The 19973-nt window shown below is 33.9% G+C and overlaps 1 protein-coding gene and 1 long non-coding RNA gene across 2 annotated transcripts; one reads left to right on the forward strand and one right to left on the reverse strand.

Moving 5' to 3' along the window:
- Positions 1-482: 482 nt before the first annotated feature.
- LOC128226108 (heat shock 70 kDa protein 12B-like) lies at positions 483-1013 on the reverse strand. Its single transcript, XM_052936000.1, has one exon. The coding sequence runs from the start codon at positions 1011-1013 to the stop codon at positions 483-485; it is 531 nt and encodes a 176-aa protein (XP_052791960.1).
- Positions 1014-5021: 4008 nt separating this feature from the next.
- On the forward strand, positions 5022-19289 carry LOC128227108 (uncharacterized). The gene is made up of 7 exons (XR_008259768.1): positions 5022-5539; positions 10997-11083; positions 11819-11962; positions 14054-14164; positions 15180-15256; positions 16260-16360; positions 17198-19289. It is a non-coding gene; the product is annotated as an uncharacterized LOC128227108 (long non-coding RNA).
- The last annotated feature ends 684 nt before the right edge of the window (positions 19290-19973 follow it).

Below are 19973 nucleotides of genomic sequence, written 5' to 3' on the forward strand. Positions count from 1 at the left end.
TATTAATTAAGTAGTTCGTAAAGAATAATGCAGCCCGTGTACAGAATAATATTTCAAATCAATATACATAAAGTGCAATTCCTAATGCAACCTTATGCACAAGTATCATACAATTAAATCGCAACAAAACTATTCTAAAATAATAAAATATTCAGTCACATACTAAATTTCTGGTTAAATATTTTATTGTGGTATAAAACCATCATACATGTGTTTGCATTGTTTTTTTTTTCTTTTCAATTACTTTCGATAATTGTTTTCTGAAATAAAATCTGTTTAATCAAATTTGAATGGACTTTTTCCAGCTATTATTTACTTAAAACCCGGATTTTATGGTGTTCATATGATAGTACACTGCCGTTATATCTGTCCAGTCATCACGATTTATATTTATTGAAAATGATGCAAATGATGAAAAGTTTAGTGTTGTCAAGCTATAATCAATTAATTAATTAATGGAATCAAAAGTTACGCTTGCAGTACTAAACTAAAAAAGTCATCTTCACTTCCTTCATCAAGATTCCATGTCCATCGCGGACTTCCACTTGTATCTCGGTTCCACCAAATATCAGCTTAACTTTGATTTCAAAGTTCCTGTTACCGCCTGTGTCCATCTCCACAAGCACGAGGCCAACATGCCGACAGTCTCCATCCGTCACGTACTCGGGGTTTTCTTTTGAACTTGCGAACACATGCAGAACAGCGTGTGCATGGTCATCTATAGTTGGGTAATAGGTAATCTCTTTCATGCTTTGTCCGACAGTTATCTCTTGTCCAATAGTGACATGCTTTTCAAAGATATCATCGCAATACGCACGCCCATCAATCACGATACGCTTCTTTTCTGAATGTAATCCTGGTTCGAAACATTTCATTGTTGCGATACCATAGGTATACTTTGAAACTCTTGTTTTTATATCAGCTGGACTCTGACCAAACAAAACGGCTCCTCTCATAACAGCAGTTCTTGGTTCTGCAGGTGCTACAACTTTATCTCCAAATTCATCTTCCATTCTCTTTCGAAGGTATTCTGACTCTGAAAACCCGCCAACTAATACTATATAGTCAATACCTTTTACATTTGTAAGGAGTGACTGCGTTCTTTCGATAACTTGATCTATTGTTTCATCAAATATCCATTGTCCCTTGTCTTTTGAAATATGCATTTTACCGCGTTTTACTTTGATGTCTTCAGAGCAACATGCTCTCTGCAAAACATGATCGATACTTTCATGGTCTCCATATATTTCAACAATTCGCGCAGGAAAATAAACTATCAGTTTATCTTTTCCATCAAATTTTCTCTTGGACATCTCAAAGTCGGTTAACATTTTCCAAAACTCATTCAAGTATTTTGTTTTGAATGTTTCGATTGTTTTCAAACCAAAGATATCTACGAGAAGCTTTTTGAATTTTGCGTCCACGTCTGTTCCTCCAAACCCTACCACTTCAGGAGGTTTTAACGCTTTTAATCCACCATCTACATTTTTGTGGCATGTTAAGTCCGCCGTACCATCTGGAAACGAAATTTGTGGTCTAGAAAAGCATAAACCCATGAAAGGCGGTCGTTCGGAGACATAAGGTACATCTTGCGTGTGATATATATTGTTACGGTAAGTGCAAGATTTATTCAAAACTGAAGAATTAAATAAAAACTACTGAGCCATTCTGACCTTTTTATATGCTTAGCATCATTGGCAGGAAAGTTTTTTTTCTAAATTTAAGAAGTAAGAGTTTCTACTGATTAAAGTTTAACATGAGATGTAAGTGAAGAAATAAGCCACTTACGAGAAGAAATAATTAGAATTAGGGACCAGGTTTTTGTCCGGATTGTTATTTTTCAGTCAGTATTTAGTTATGAAATTACTTAAATATATCATTTCAGACCATACACTGAGTAAAAATCCTGTCCACTCTAGAATGTTGACAAATTTTGAGGTGTGGGTGGGGTAAACAAAATCGTTAGTTCATTGCTGTACGCATTTTTGAGGAAGTTTAAGTTTAAAAAAATAAAAAAGGGATATTTGATAGATAATATAACATCGAATGTATGTTTTAGTAGTTATTTTTGTCTGTAACTTGTTTTGAACGAAACAAAAGTTCGAACATTCATAGCTTCAAAGTTCAAGAAAACGTTTAAAAGCAAGATTTCCATTTTTTCTTATAAACGATTATTTGTTTATTTCCAAATATATGTCTTTTTGAATTCATGGAACCCTTTATTCCCTTAATTAATGCAATCTTTTTTTAACTTTCAAATGATTATTTTTGCCAACCGTATTGTGTTCAAAAGTGATGTGTCGAGTTATGATGAAGGGGAAGTCACTACAAATGTAGTTTTTAAAGTTGATATTTTAACTCCTTAGTTTGCAGTGAAAATGTCAAATTGATATTTTCACTGTTGTTTTTTTCATTTATAAAATTCCATATTTCATCAAAGAGCATAAACGAATATAATGTGTTTTCATAATAAAGTCAAAAAATATATTTCTACACATGAATATAAGCTTCCTTGACGTCTTCATTCATTGTAGATATCGCTGAAATAGGCGGTCGGGATTTTCAAACTTTTTTTTTCAGAGCCTGTCAGACGATTAAACTTTTTTTTTGGCATTATGTTTTTAAGATGTATAAATTTATTATTAATAAAATACAGGTAATGGGTATTAATAGAACGTCCCTGTTTTGATTTTACGCGGTCAAAACAGTATGTTTTAATTGTAATGCCATATCGCTACTCAATACAACTTGGCTATATGTGTTGATGATATGACCGATTATGTTTAGCTTTAAAAAGCAAGTATATTTCTTGTTACACTCATACGGAAATATAGGCTTTTTCTTATCTCTTGTGTGTGTGTGTGTGTGTGTGTGTGTGTGTGTGTGCGTGCGTGTGCGTGTGCGTGTGCGCGCGTGTGTGTGTGTGTGTGTGTTTTATTAAATTCTGAAATGGGGATAGGATAATTCAAGTTGGAATAAAATGTTCTTTGTAGGTAAATTTCTGTAAAAAATGAATCTAGGAAATGATACACATTACGATACTATCAAGCTGATCACACTTTGAAATGATGCCCATTAATGGTTTTATTTCGTTAGTATATAAAAAAAAATTAAGTGTACTTACCACCGAGATCAAGAAGAATGTATCTCGTTCCTACATTTCCAACATAAGGAAACGTTTCTCTTTTAAATTCATAGTGTTACCTTTATAGCTGCCATACGCATAAGCTGTTTCGCGGAATCATTCAATATTGCTGGAACTGTAAGAACCCAATGTATGTCACTCCCGCGAACGCCTCTGTCATTTTTGTTGAGCTCTTCTAGTACGTCCTCTTTAATGAATTTTATTGCACTGCTAAAAACATCAATGGCTGGCGTTTCTATTTGCCCTTGAAAATCGTTCACCGGCGTTTGTTCTGTAAGCTAAAGAATACAATTAATATACGTATGTAATGCATCTATAGTTGAATTGTTTCATTCTGTAATGCATTCGAATATATTTCATACATATATAAAACAATATCAGACAAAAAGCTTGTGCTGCTTTCGCTGCTTTGGTTTAAATACGGAAGATGTCTGTTAAATGCTTTAATTTTGTCAGAAATTACTAAACATACCTCCTCTGTTTGGAAAAGCGCCATCTTGAATTCCTTAAACAGGTACCATTCCTTATGCTTGTCATGGCGCAAAAGTTCTTGATACATTTTCTCTGCGTCTCTGGTCAAATAATACCACTGTTGGAACCTTACAATAAAATGACCATAAAAAACTAAGAATATAAAATAAACATGTGCCTTTGACATCGTAAAGGTTGGTATGAATTAAACTATTTCGCAAGGACACCGGTGATTATGATTTGTGATAATTTAACACAAATATTTTCAAAGAATATCTAGAAGGCCTAACAAACACTGAACGAGATAAGCAAAGCGTACAACAACCCCGACAGGCTAAACATGCAAAACAATACCTTTATCAGTAAATGTTAGGCATTTGTCTTTATCAACTTTATTTTGTTATCCCTGACTTATTGTATATCTTTATACACCGGATAAACACCAACATTATCTACAACACAAGTATTTGGTGGCATTTTACTGATGAAAGATAACCTATTAACGTCCGCGAATTGTTTCCTGTTTTGGGTTTTCCACTTTTCCACTTTTATTTATCATTCGCGATTATTGTCTGGCTATCTGGTTAAGAATTCGTTAAGATACATAACATAAGACTAAAACAGGCTTTAATTTGCCAAAAACTGCCATCTGTTACCATTCAGATAATATTCGTGATGCCAATTATCTTTAAATATATCTATCCAGTTAGCCAGTTATTATGTTGATTGGGAATTACTAATTGGAATTCGCAAACCATTACTAGATTACGTGTTTGTGTCTGAATGTGGAATAAACCTATAGGTTACTGTTAACATATATTTGATCAAGTTAACCAGGTATAATGTTATTTAAATTGACCCCTGTGTCACCGTAGCTTCCCCTGTATTATTAGTTTGAATTGAATAATTAAGGATAAACGAGTACAACGTACCTTTGAAGAGCCTTCCTTTGTGTGCATTGTAAACACTTGTTTAGGATTATTTCGCGAAGAGAATGCATAGCCCGTATATATGTGTTTCCGAAGTCTATGGAAACACAGAACAACGCTGAACTCTTGCTTGGGTCTCCATCGGATGTCTTCAATAGGGAAAAAGAACAAACGATACATAGAACTTCAAATATATATATATGTATATATATATTCCCTTTTGGAATACTTACATAATCCTTATAATCCTTATATATCATACCTATGTATCAAATATATATATATATATATATATATATATTTGAAGTTCTATGTATCAAATATATATATATATATATATATATATATATATATATATATATATATATATATATATATATATATATATATTTGATACATAGAACTTCAAATATATATATATATATATCTACTACAGATATTAAGGTGACCATATATATATTAATATAGGCATTATGGGGACCGCTGGATTAAGGCGACAAAAATTGGTCTCCTTAATATTTTCAGTCCAGATTTGATGTATCAAATGTCAATAAAAATGTCCATTGACAGTAAGTTGATAAGCTTGAATGTTTATTTACGAGATCATTTCATTGTTTTAAATCTTATTATCTTTTAATATTAAAAAAAATATTCTTAAACTTTTGTGTGTGTATATTTGTGTATCCATAAAAATAGCTATTAAGGCGACCAGGGAAAAAATCATAATTTTGGTCAAAAATAGCTATATACTAAGCATTTTTTATTTGTTTTACTTTATTTAAAGCCTATTGTATTTTATCCCGAAGTTTCATTCCATAAAAAACAGAAATAAGGAAATTCGATATTTCGTGTACCACCAGCATCCAAATTTTCAAGTATACAGAAATTTAACTTTCCGGAATATAACGGAAATTTTCGGGTATCTCCGTGGTACCATCTCCGTGCAATTATGCAGTATGGCGTTCATCTCTTACGGAAAGAGAATGGTAACTTGGTAAGTGTTTAAAATACATATTCAACGTTTTTTTTTCGTTTATTTTTATGACTTTTGTACAGTAGTATAAATCGTCCACCCTTTGGATGAAAAGCAAATGATTTATCCGGATTTTGTTCATCCGAAACTAAATCACTAGTATCAACATCCGGTGTAATTTTTGCTTGTATTTTGGAGAAACTCGATTGATTTCTAGCAAACTTGCACTACATCGTCGCTTATTATTTGGTATGTTCCAATCTAAAAAGGGATTTGCTCCCTTAACATCTCAGATTTTAATAAATAAAAGACGAAATGATACAAATGCCTTACATTTTGTTTGTCAATGTCATGTCATTAGTCATTCTCATCACCTTTGAATAGCAGAACAGAACGAACACTATCACCAATTCGTATTGTGGCTTTTTGCATGTGTCTTAAATTTTCATATTTGATAATAAATGCAACAATAAAATATTTCCCTTATTCTGCCACAGTTATGCACCAGTCAATTGTAATCATGGCCCCCAGGCAGGTCTTGTTTATACCAGAGATAGCAGGGGAAATGGGCCATGTTTTTACGTTCCAGGTGGACCGGCAGTGCTGAGTGAATGCAGTGTTATTGTTTTTGCGCTGAAAACAGGGAATGGGCCTAACCTAGGATGTCCCCAGGGGCATTTGACGGGGATCTGGTCATTTCGTAACCTTACCATTTCGTAACTGCTGAATCATGGTTATTTTGGAACCATTTTGTTAGTCAATTCGTAACCGTCAAAAAATCAATTGCTCGTATGGTAACCACCATTTAACAAGGTGATAAATAGTACACTTAGCACCTCGTTAAGTGTATTGTTCGAACCTGGATGTATATGGCACAGCAACCAAGACACCAATTAACTCAAATTCTCACTAGTAACAAGCCAATAATTTATGTTACTCAATAGTTATTAGATATATATATATCATGGTAAATTAGAAATGATTTGTTATACTACCAAAATATGTTAATTATTTTCTTACATTTTGCTTACTTATAAACAATAATTTAAGACTGATCGCGATGTATTTTTGAGTAAAATTACGTTTACATAAATGATCATTCTTGACCTATTTCATTGACTATATTTGTTTGAATTGTTTAAAACGAACAAAATTTTGTTCTGTTCTTTTCTCAATTGATCCATATTCTGCATACTTTATATCCGAAACCGACAAAAAACAGCCTAAAATTATTAGTTATGGTACAGTGGAAACTCACTAAACCGGATCTCCACAAAACCAGAATCCTCGGGATACTGGAATTTTATCAGAGTCCCGGTTTTCCCCTTCTATTTTCAATGTAAAAAAATCCCTACAAAACCGGAACCCCGGAATTCCGGATACCGGACAAAAAATCGAGAAAATGTGTTAGTTGTCAACGTAATTTTACCTTACAAAACCGGACGTTTTGTTCAAACATGTCAAAATAATTCTGTGTATTAGGAATTCGCGAATCACGTGTCACTTTGTTTTGACAGCCGGTACGTCGTTAAATATTACACCTGTGATGTTGTGTTAACACGATAATCGATAATGATGATTGCGCTGTGGATTGACTGTTGCGCGATAATCAAACGATAATCAAACTTGTGAAAAGAAAATTGATGAAAACATTTATTTGTTTGTTGCAGAAAATAAAGAACTAGAAACGTTTTTTTAGTGATCATTTTGAAGGGTTGTTTTATCTAAAGACTTCTATGATTGAATCAAATTAGAGCGGTGCTTTAATTAAACTATCAAACATACTAAACAAGCATTAAATTACGATAGTTGTTTTATTTCAAGACTTGGAAAAAAGATGGGTTATAAAAACGCAGAAATGTTTAATTATGCTTATCACTTTTGCAAGTGCTTTAATCATGTCTAAACCTCCGTCTAAACGTCGGAGAATTGAACTGTCCCTAGAGGACAAAAGCCTTTAAAGGTTAACTCAGTTAATATATTGAGTAAACTTACTCCGTACATCGAATCCCCACTAAACCGGAATCCTCACTAAACCGGAAATTTTGCCCAGTCTGGACCTTGTCCGGTTTAGTGAGTTTCCAATGTATTAATTTCCAATAACAAGATACAAAATTAAACATATGGGCACATTTTTAATACAATAAGCATATAAAAAGCGCATACTCTCATTCAGCAAACTCACTACATTTTACAATACTTCTATGCAATTTAAAAAAAATGAAATTCTAAAGTTATATGGTCTATATATTTAAAAAATATTGGGTTAAGGTCACAATTCCTCTCAATGGTAGAACATCTATGAATTAAAAAATTATTACATTTAATATTCAGCCTACTTATAATATTTCCTTCGCAACATAAAAAAATAGCTAGTGTGAATGTTTCTATTTGTCATAGTTTCAGAGTTTACACTAGTTCGCACTACACTATTAGGAATAAAGAAGGAATACAACTACTAGATTTAACTTTGTTTATGTTGTTATTTTTATGTTTTATACTTACAGTAAACTTATTTTGTAAATTCAAATGGTATTAAATTAATTCCTCATAATTATAGGAGTCAACGGTTAAGATATGACCATTCGATTTCTTAACGGTTACGAATTGACTAACACAATGGTTACGAAATGACCAACAATGAGCGGTTACGAAATGACCATAATTCATTTGACAGGGCTTTTACCAGCTGTTTGTCTGTGCAGAGCGGGAATTTTACCTGGGATTGGCTGGACCGAAAGTCAAAGTCCCCGCTATTAGTAGGACCTTGGGGGCCCATGCTGCAATTGACTGTTGCATTATTTGGATTTTTTCTTAACTTTACGACACGCCCCCCTACAGTATTTTATAGTCAAGTTTAGTAACATTTATTTACAGAAATTGGATAACTTAACAAGTAAAGTAAACTGTACTGAGCTTTGAACAAACCTACATACTTATAAATCAAAATTGATATTTTGGGGTCTACACTGAATAAACCCAAAATGTTAGTTTTGATTTGCTAAATTCGAACAGTATTTAGTCTATCCACACAAAATTTACAGGATCATCAGATAACAAATTTTCTAAAAATTCTCTGTTTGCCAAATAGGGAAGACATGTTAAAGTGGGGTTAAAAGGTTGCTATCGGTGACCAAAAAAATACTATTCAAAATTGTGAGTATTCATTTATCTTTCGTTCAGTTAAGAGCATGCAATGGCATAGTGGTTGGATTAGATAATCTGACAGCGGTGCTGGACGTCAGGAGTTCAAATATTGTTGTGAGTTCAATGTACCAAAAGAATACCTTTGGAATACACAATTATCTATAAAAATGGCAGAGCAAATTGCCCATATTGTAGTAATGTCTTAGATCCAGCTTGGATAACTTGGACACAGTAAGCGGTTCACACCCAGGGAAATTCTCAGATAAAACAGCGCTTATGAACTTGAACATTACATTTTTCATTGAGACAAAGAAAAAACATTATTGCTGATCTTCTGAAAACAAATCTTGGATTTAAACTAATCACCACCAAAAATATATGCATTTTAATCACACAATGTAAACAACTGCGCCACAGATCTTATCTGTATGTTTAGGGTTTTTAAAATTTAGCAGTTAAATATAGATTAGCATACTGGTAGGTCTGGTTGGTCTGTTGCTTTAGATGCTAAGTAAACATAATGTCAGTGATTTCATCACTATTTCTATTTATATATCAGTTTTCTTCTTCAGAGCTTCTCACATTTGCACCATTTTTTTACCATTTGAATCAAAAAAAGATAAACAAACACGGATGGAACATTTGAAAATACAATTCAGTTGGTTTCTATTTTCATGCTCATTTTTGCTTGAAATTATTCTGCTTGAATGTGATTTTTGTTGCTTAAATTTGAACTTAACTCTTTGTGAATATATATAATTTTATGCCGACATAAAATGTTTTATGGATCTGCGGGTTGAACTGAATCACCCCTTGCTAAATGTGCGGGTTTAACCGGTTACATCCAAAGTGTGGCTTATCAGCGTTCCACGCCGTGACCAGTGGTCACATGGTGTGTGCTTGGCTTATCAGCGTTCCAAGTCGTGACCAGTGGTCACGTGGTGGGTGTCAGCCTATCGCTAGCCTCCCGCGTCAGCCATTCTAGAAAAATCTTCTGAGATACGTGATTGTATATTTTGAGCAAAATATTTTGCATAATATTCCTCCACCTCCCAATCCACCTCCGTACATATTTAAATAATCTATGTATATATTATTTTTATGCATTTCTTTATGTTGTATATTTGTAGTGCAATCAACTAATTTCTAAGTTGTTTGTGTATTGTTTTATACGTCATTTCTTTAAACATATACATGTCTAGGCATTTGATCTAGTATATTTTGGTTTTATTGTTACACGGTTATTCATCATTGGGCAGTTATTTGGACGCCCAATGTGCTAGTCGTGAATAATATGTTACGAGGATGTCAAACTCGTATTTATTATTTTATTTTGACATTGAATAAATGTCCTTTTCACTGACTGTGGTTTATTATTCACGTCTCCCACTTAGTTGAACTTGTCATGGCCAGCCCCTCCTTATTCAGTAGCAATACATAAATAAGGAATGTAAGAGGTCAGATTTCAGATTGTTCATTATTTCTGGAACACTAAATACTTTATTTGATTGTGTACACTGCACTTTCTTGTTAAGCATTCATCCAAATCATTTGGGTAAATATTGGCAGAAAAACTGCTTTTAGATTTATACTGGTCATCAAAACCGGCACTTACAAAACATAAGATGTGTCTAATTAATGTGCGGGAAAGAGGTTTAAAGGTGTCCGCCCACAACGAAATGCTTGCGGGTCACAGTACCCCTTCAAGTAGTTCTTGGAAAAAAATGATTCTCTCAGGTAGCGTTTGATTATGTGTACATTGTATCCTTGTATGTATTTTCAAGTGTACACATGATTTATATAAGGTTTGTACAATTTTAGTTTTATTTAAATTTTAAAATTTTGACATTTTTTTTAAGATTTGCCTGCCCCTGTCTAAACACTTAAATTCTTGGTCTTTGGACTATTGTCTGCAACTTCAAAACACACTTTTTGGAACAGGACACATTTTTCTGATATTTTATCCAGTTTGACTGCAATACAAGTTGTATTTATCAATCAAGTAAAAAATGACATTTATTTTTCCATAATTACCTGGTAGTTATTTGTTAATTTGTTTTAATTCATGGATAGGTTTATTGCGAGTGTCATGGAAAGCTGGAACTTTTCAGTACACAACATGCAAACTGAGAATGAACTGTGTGTGCCGGCTTTGTCCCCCCCCCCCCCGGACACGCAATACAATTCGTGTTTAGCTGATCTGTTGGCTGGGATCAGATCATCCATTTGGGGATTTAGATATGTTACCCCAGCCAACAGGCTGCATGTTTAATTTTACTCAATACTAAGCTTTGTTTTAGTGCGAACATCAACATGTTTATCTAATTGCAGTTGCTGCTTGGGACAATAAAGTTAAGTCAGCAACCGTCTACCAGACTGCAAGATTCATCTCTTCCAAAGGATGTCGTACCTTTCCAGGTGGGTGTGCATTGATTGATTGATTGATTGATTGTGAGTTTGTGTAAATGAATAACTGTGAAACCATAACCAAATGTTGGGCTGTAAAGGTGTGTATGTGCATGCTTCACATATTCTCCGTCCTTTTGGCATACTGGACCGTCATCAGACACTCTGCCATGAATGTTAGAGAGTTTAAAGCTATTTCTTATTTTCCTGTGTAACTATATTGATGTTAGATTAAATTTACGCCGCCGTGTTACTGAGTAACAATTTGAAATTGGGCCAAAATCATCAAGCTAGAGCTTTGCATAATCTTTTTCAAACTTCTGCGAGATTTCTGCCCTTGACGATATTTGCTCGCAGCCCCCCTTAAAGTTGCACTTCGTTCAGTATTTGAAAGCTTACGGATACACTTTTTTGTTAATTTGAGATCTTAATGTGGCTACTTCTAAGTAAATAGATGCTCAAAGTAACTAGACGCTCTGGGTGTTCACTGGGTGACAAAGGCTACCCAGTATTGGTTGTTTCTTTTTTCTGAAAAGATGTTTCTAGTGAATTGCCCAGTTGCAGTGGTTTTGACGCCACAGAACCAGCATAGCTCCATGACAGATATATATGTTTTCGTCATTGATGTCAGTACTGCTGTATTGGAGGCCTCACAATTTCTGTGTGGAAATGTCATCTGATACACTCATAACGGCGTATTTCTAGCATAGCTTTCATAAGTGCATGGCCATTCTCTGTCATTTTCAGATACACTGTGTTTTGTGTGGATAAGAAATGCAGAGTGGTACCACCAATCACCTAAGCCACCATTCCCCTAACAGACAATAGGCTCATGGGGACAGTTCCTGCAATTTACAGAAAAGCTCTCAATTGTAGCCCTACGAACTTCAGGTAAGCGATAAATCTGGACTTCAAGATACTCACTGTAAGTTTATACTTCATTTGAACAAAACATAGGGCCAAATTCAGAACAATCACTCTCACTCACCCTCAATGAGTTAATCCTCTGTAATCACATAACGGTCGAGATATTTTCGAGTGAAAGGTATATCCGTATTCACAGGTGTGAGTGAGACTCAAGTGTTTTGCATGAGTGGGACATTTGTGAGTGCTCCGCTAGGCCACTTGAACCGCCCTCGAGGATTGGTTGTGAATAGGAATTGAATGAGTGTATGTGAAAAAAGTACATGGCAAGTAGAAAAGATGAAATATATCAAATATTTGGAACAAATAAGGACATGCTTGTTCCCAGACATTATTTAAGAGACCGGGATAATCCATTGAAGTACATGTTCATTCAATAACGTGGCCATCTATAAACAAAACAAATTCAAAAGGATGCGCCTATCATATATTTGTTTTGTTTCGCAATGATCTTGAACCCCCAGCAATGTTGATGTTTGCAATTCACAAATGGCTGCATAGACAGGCAGCTAAAGGTACATGAAGTTAGCATCCTAGCGGCATGAAGTTAACGGCCTAGCGGCGTGAGGTTGACGGACTAGCGGCCTAAATTTGTTATCTATTTCAAGGTTTAATGGAAAATAAGATAAATCGATGTTTTTAGTCGTACATTAGCGGCCTTAAATTGTTTTCTACTTCAGAGCATTTTTATATGAGTTTTCTTCTAAAACAATGCTAAAATAATTGTTTTCCTATGCAAAATACATCACGCTTGAGCGGTCTTGCGGCGTGAACTTGGCGGCCTGGTGGCCTAGCGGCCTAAAAATCCCCAAAACTCAATCCAGCAGCCCATGAAAAGGGGGAAATGCTGATATTCGCTAAAGGATGTTGATTTATGAAAAGGACATTTAATTTATCATTGTTTTAGAAAAGAACGCATATAAAATGCTTTGGAATAGGAAACAATTTTAGGCCGCTAGTCACATGAGGCGGCTAGACCGCCAGGCCGCTAACTTTCATAGCGTGGTAAGGGAATTGATATGTATTTTCCAGCCTACATTCAGCTGGATTATTATTACTATTATTACTATATTATTATTATTATTATTATTATTATTATTATTATTATTATTATTATTATTATCATTTTCATCATCATCATTATCATCAGCAGCAGCACCACCACCAGCAGCAGCACCACCAATACCAACACCACCATATCATCTTCAACATCATCATTATTATTATTATTATTATTATTATCGTCACTCCGAGGTGTTATTTCCCCATAAGAAGTAGATTCATTCGCTAATTCTGTCCATCTGCTATTTTTTCAACTTCCATTTTTTCAACTTCCATATATTATTTTCAAACGCCCAAGACCGGTTTATGTAGAATACAAAAGCAAGATTATATATGAATACATATTTAAATTACGTGATACAATGGAAAACGGCTATATATTTAAAACAGCAACAACAACGACAACAAAAAACATGCATTTAAACGTATTTTGCAACAGTTATTTACAACCTAAAACGTTTATTTTTATTAACCAATTGTTTTAAAATGTAAATTTCAGTTTCAGAATAACACTTATTATCATTTGTTTGTTGCCATAACTAACAATAAGGTACTCAAATCTCAAATAAACATAATTATGTTTACAATGTATAATGTAAACATCACCATAGTCAAACAGATAATCCGATATGATCATGTAAACATACGTGTATAATTATATACTGTATTGCTCACTTGATGAAGTGGAGTGTTAGCGAGGCGTGTGAATACGAACAGATCACTTGAGTGTCACTCCCCATATTCCACTCAAGTGATCATTTGAGTGTCCCTTACGGGAATGTGGTTGGAGTGTGAGTGAGAGTGGATGTTCTGAATTCGGCCCTTACAATTTCAGCATCAAAATCCAGGTTTAGATCCCAGACCGAACTTTGTCTCCTTCATTAAACTTAATTTCAGATGTTTTATAAGCCACATACATGTTCACTACTTATGACGGATAAGAACTTTCGCAAATTGATTATAAATGCGTTTTCCCAGATTTACACCCTCTTGCAGATACTGCCGATGGTGAAGCTTGGGTGCACCGGGCCGGTTTTCCAGCCGTGTGGAATCAACATCTCCAGCTGAACTGGGGCCGGGAATTATATAAGACTCCTTAGCAGCATGGTGAGCTTTTGCTTATTTATTTCCAGGCTCATATACCCGGCCAGACTTCTGCATTTAAGCTTTCCTGTCGTCATTTTTTTAAATGACGTATCTCAAGTCTTTCAATGAAATCACAACTGTGACACCTTTGGAGACTAGATTTAAATTAAGGAACCATTATGTGTAGAAAGCCTTTTGGGTGATTTAAAATCAAATTAGTCAACAGGATTCTCATGGTTCATGGTTTATAATTGGCCTTGTGGACCTTTCATTCTTTACTTTGGTAACAGCCGCTTAAGTATGTAAGAAGGGGGGGGTACAGATGTGATAGTAAACAGTGTTTAATAAGGTATATTTGTTTTTATTTTATCACCATTTTGAAGGTAATGATTTTGTTAAATCAGGGTTAAGTAACAAGTTTAACACAAACACTGTAACATGTTCTTTATTTCAAATAAATCTATAAATTATTTCTGGAGAATTTAATCTGATCTCCATTTCTCAGAAAATGTAGCTGTCTAAGTGCCTATTCCATCAATGAGTATCACTGTCTTTAAATTGCTGTTGCGGTACAGTTTAAATAGCAAAAGTTTTATGGCCCTGCTTGTTTGCAACTTCTCATTCATTTTTGTACAGCGAGAAAAGTAAGGGAATTCTAGAGATTTTCTAGAATTATGGATTGTTTTTCTTGAGTTACACAGTACATAAGGAGGAATAAGTGTGTACACAACTCCTCATTTTATTCCTGTTTATTATTTATATATGTAACATAGATGTGTACAAGACTTAGAAACATGACATAAAAGAGCTCACTTTGATAAATTTTCTCAAAACAAGATATCTTTACTGTTAAAGTAAGAACTTTTACTGCATAGTAAGTAATGTCTTCTGCTCATCTTTATGACATCATTACATGGAATGGAAACTTCCCAAGATACATTTCCACATGGCACAGCTCATTTATATATATTGCTGATGGATTGTTTAGAAAGGGACAGTTTTAATTGGACAAAATGTTTTAATCGCCATTTTACAGAGTGCCAGCCAGTCATTGCTGTTCTTGCATTGCTGAGGAGGACAGTCCTGCCAACATAACAGTTTGTTCAATAACAGGTAAAAAACTGGTCTCACTTTACATTTTCAACCACTGCCAGATAATATAATCTTATATAATGATAACTCCTTCTTCACAACTGGTGTTAAATATATAATGATTAAACTAACAATAAAATGGAAATTATGCTCTTTAAACTCAGAACCATTATTGACTGTCAGATGCTACTGGTAAATGAACTGGTCTTGATGTCCTTTTCTTGAGATAATAACTATTTGCATATTACCCCGGTACTACTATTGTACATTCAATAGAAAATCGTCTTGTTTGTATCGTTAAATGGCTTTATAATGTTCCCCACTTCCTGATTCTTGAAAATTACGTGAACAAATGACAATCCTACTACCATTTAAAGTTTGATTAAATTTCGGACAAATGTGTTTGTTTTAATTTGCCTTCTGCTTAAAGTAAGGGTATATATACTGGGCAAGAAGTGCTGAATTTCATCGTGAATGACAGTGATTATCCATAGTTTGAATTTGGTTCGGACATGTTTGACGGGAATTCAAAGACATTTTTTTGTCATCATTTTCGCATACATTGGTTCATTCTAAGATAAAAAATATAACCTTTTTCAAAATGTTCAATCTGTGAGAGTGCAGCTTTAATAGACCTGTAAAGACTTATCGATGTGAAACTAAACTCTCAATCAAACTTTGGTAAAAGATCAAATGCGGGGCTCCGTGTGCGGCATAGACTGTGTTAATTTTTATTTAATATGATGAAGAGCTAGTTAAGTTATCTTTGTTAAAAGTCTTCATTTGAAGCAAAATATGTTTCAATACCCTGTATGAATTTTCTTCACTGGATATTGATTCATAAAAAACATTGCTTCAGGGTGCGGAGCTATATTTTGCTATATGTCTATATGGAAAAATCTTCTCCTCAGAAGCTAACTTTGTTCCCCAATGTGCAAGGCACAATCGGTGAAAATAATTTCAATAAAAGTCACTGATTATTATTATTGTTATTATTATTATTAATAAACTTTTACTATTTCAGGAGACAAACAGAAACACAGGTGCTATACATTCTGATGGAAAAACAAAAGCATCTCCCATCATTTTGGCGTGGCTCAGATCAAGAGGAGAATTTTAAGAAAGGTAATAACTGAGCGACTAAGAACATGCAAGTTGCACTGGTTAGAGTGTAAGACCCATCTCCCTTCAAAAGAATTGATAATCATCACTGTATTAAATCAAGAAATTGAAACGTAAGTGTCTTGTCTTTTGCAGTGTTTTTGAAATATAATATAATTTAAAAAAAACTAAATTATTATTTAATATGATTGTGAATGTGTGATGTTTTTTTCTGATCATTCACTCTCAAAAACCAGATACTAAAAACATATTTGTAGATTTTTTGTTTTACTTGTAAATATAGTTTTAAGGTTGTATTTTAGGCAAAGCCTTTTATTCTGCTCAATACAAACTTAAATATTGTAAGAGTTATGGCCCTTTGTAATTTTTAAACAAATACATTTTTTCATGTTTTTGTAAGCCCATTATTAAGGGACTTTTAATATTTTCACCAGCTGCATTATAAAGTCAGACCAAAAGTGTTCAGTAAGTGTCCAAACAATAACTAAGTTAGAATCCTTAACAATAATCAATCTTTGAGTTAAATTGACAAATATTGTTGTAGAATGTTTTGTGAAGACATACAATTGGATTACTTTTGTGTCAATAGGATTAAGGTTTCTGCACATAAAACTAATTTAGAATTGTATTTGGGTCAGTCGGTTCACGTTCAATATTACTTGCAGTATAAGTGGAAGCAGTGACTTAAAATTAATTACCAAACAGTTTCTGCTCAATTGCTTTGAGTTAACATACGAGTTATGAAACTTGGAATACTAGTTCTTGGTGGCATAAATGAAAGACCTTGTTTTGTCACATTGACTTGTAATCAAGCACTAACTTCCTCTAAATTCTCTTCAGGTGATGGTTGGGCACACACAAGAAGACATATATCACAGGCGTCTAGCCATATGAGTAGATAGGAGTGTCACACTCTGCCAAACTTACTTCATCAGACGAGCAGAAAGCTTCTCAAGATCCCGCACTGCACACTAAGACATAGTCTTTGACTACAACAAGGTGATGAAAGTACAGAAAGGTCCAATTGAAATCAATTCTGTGCTGCTGTCATTTCTTCATTCTGGAAGTCGATGGACATGATTTATCATGGCATCAAGTGTGCAGTCTGTCGACTATCAGCAGTCTTGTTCACCAGCTGTGCAACTTGAGCTGGTAGCTTTATTGCTTGAAGCCACTGCATAAGAGGGGGAAGGTGCAGGCTCATCAAAAAGTCTCAAAAGTTGAAACTAGGAAAAGAAGTTTATCAAGAGTGAATCTATTTTGAAAACAATCGTTACAATGATTTGGTTTCCTTTGAAACTTGATACATACTATGAATTGAGATGCTTAAATAAAAAAACGCTATTCAAATATCAGGAAACTGCCTTTTTCATACTAAAGGGTAAATGATGTCGCCATTTCCTGTATGTATTTAAATAAGATATGTCTCCACAATTAATATTTTTAGGGAATTTTTCTCAACCTAATGAATGAGATTAAATTGTACAGCGTTATATGAGCTTAATATGTGTTTTCTCATTCTTTAAAATTGGTGAAAAATTGTCAGAAGATAATTAGACCAGTATCCATTACTGCAATCATACAATCAAATATACAGGGACAAGCCCACTGGGCATATAATATAATTAAACCCTGTTTAGGGGCACGAGGCAAACAGAGTTACTTTCAAACGTTAAAGCTGCACTCTCACACTTTGGATGTTTTGACAACCTTTTTCATTTTATGTCTTGGATTGGAACCATCCAATTTTTGCGAAAAATTAAATCCCAGATTTTTCTATTTAAGTTAAAACATTGATGTTTTTTATGCACTTTTCTTAAACCGTTAGTAACATTAATTTTCGAACGGAAATATGAAATCTGTGATCTGATCTTTTGTCAGCAATCTTTTATCATTGGTTTGCAGATAATTACGCAAAAACTTGCTCATTCGAAGACAAAAAAAGTTGTGGAAACGGTATATCTGTGAGAGTGCAGCTCTAAATGTTTAATTGCTTGAAATTACAGGGGTTGGGGCATATTTTTAGTGTTTTTATTGCTTGTTTTTGATTCATACAGTCATACTTTATTCTTCAGGGCACAACTTACAAATAAACAAAACTGGAAAATGGTCATATCAAAAGGTCAAAGATAATGCAAGTTGAACAATCATATTGTTCATGGCTTGTATTTTTGGTATATTTTGTTGCATATGCTATAGAAAAGTTGAAAGTTAAAAATAAATTCATAGTTGAAATGATGGCTTTGAATGGTATTGTCAGATGAGAAACGGCACTATTAAGAAATAGGTATAATGGTACTTTATTTATTTTAATCAATTTGAGATATTATGAAAATTATTATCTTATTTAGTACATGAGACCTTTTAAAGAGTTATTGACAATATAACAATGTGTATATGAAGCTTTAGATCAACACTTAAAGCTGCACTCTTACAGATTGTCAGTTTAGACACAAAATTGTCTCAAAATCGGCTGATTTGGTTATCATTCCTTTAATTCAGTCATATTAGATAATTTACAATAGAACCAATCAAAAATGTTTGGTAAAACTGCCGAAAAGTTAATTTACATTAAATTGTTTGTAATGCTTTTAGTCATTGTTCGTAATGCTTTTTGTCATAAAACATCATTTTTTTAACATGAATATGATGAACTGCAATCTGATCTTTTTTCAGCAGTCTTATATCACTTGGGTCTAGACATTTCTGCAAAAAATACTCCATTTATTGACAAACAATAAAAGAGTACCGGTAGTCAAAACGATCAATCGGTGAGATTGCAGCTTTAAATACACCTTTTAAGACCGCTGTAAAATTCCAATGGTTTGCCTAAGTCTTTAAAGCTAGCATACTGTTTAATTGACAACCATACTTATTGTTTAAAAGTGTTATGATATCTTTGCACAATGTTTTTATATAATTCATTAAAGAAGTCAAAACAAATTTGTTTACCTTGTAATTTGTTATCTGTTATTTAAATGACTCAGACAAAAATGGGAACGTCAGTGCTAGTTCTTTTACTATTAACATCCCATGAAGTTTCTATTGGTGTAGCAGCAAGGAGGTGTTACATTAATTATGCATCATTTAAACCAAATTATACTTTCATATGCACATCATACAGGCGTGTAGCCGCCTATACGTGAATACGCGGCTGAATCCACATGATTCTGACAAAAAAAATCAACTAAAGTTGCAGTATGCGAACTTGACTACATGAATCTAAAACTGGTTATTTTCCAGTACTAAATAATGCACATCGGAACGCCCAGAATGCACTAGATTACACCATGGTTTTCAAAATTTTCTGAGGGGGCACGCCCCTGAACCCCCCAGCACATTTATGAATTCACATGAATAGAGGGGTAGCTACGCCCCTGACATAATTGAAACCACAGTGTGGCTAAACAACACTTGAATGTTTATCATACGCAGTGATCTCCCATGGAAATGAAATCGTCAAAGAATCTGAAGGGGCTGTTTATATGGACTAGATTTGAAATGCACCAAGTGTTTAAAAAGTTGATTTCAGTCAAGAAGAGAATCAACCATACCCCACACTTGTTGGAGTAAGATGAAATGTCCACTTTCCGCGAGAAAGAAAATGGTCATTTGA

Source organism: Mya arenaria, chromosome 3 (genome assembly GCF_026914265.1).
Source record: "Mya arenaria isolate MELC-2E11 chromosome 3, ASM2691426v1".
NCBI classification, from domain to species: Eukaryota; Metazoa; Mollusca; class Bivalvia; order Myida; family Myidae; genus Mya; species Mya arenaria.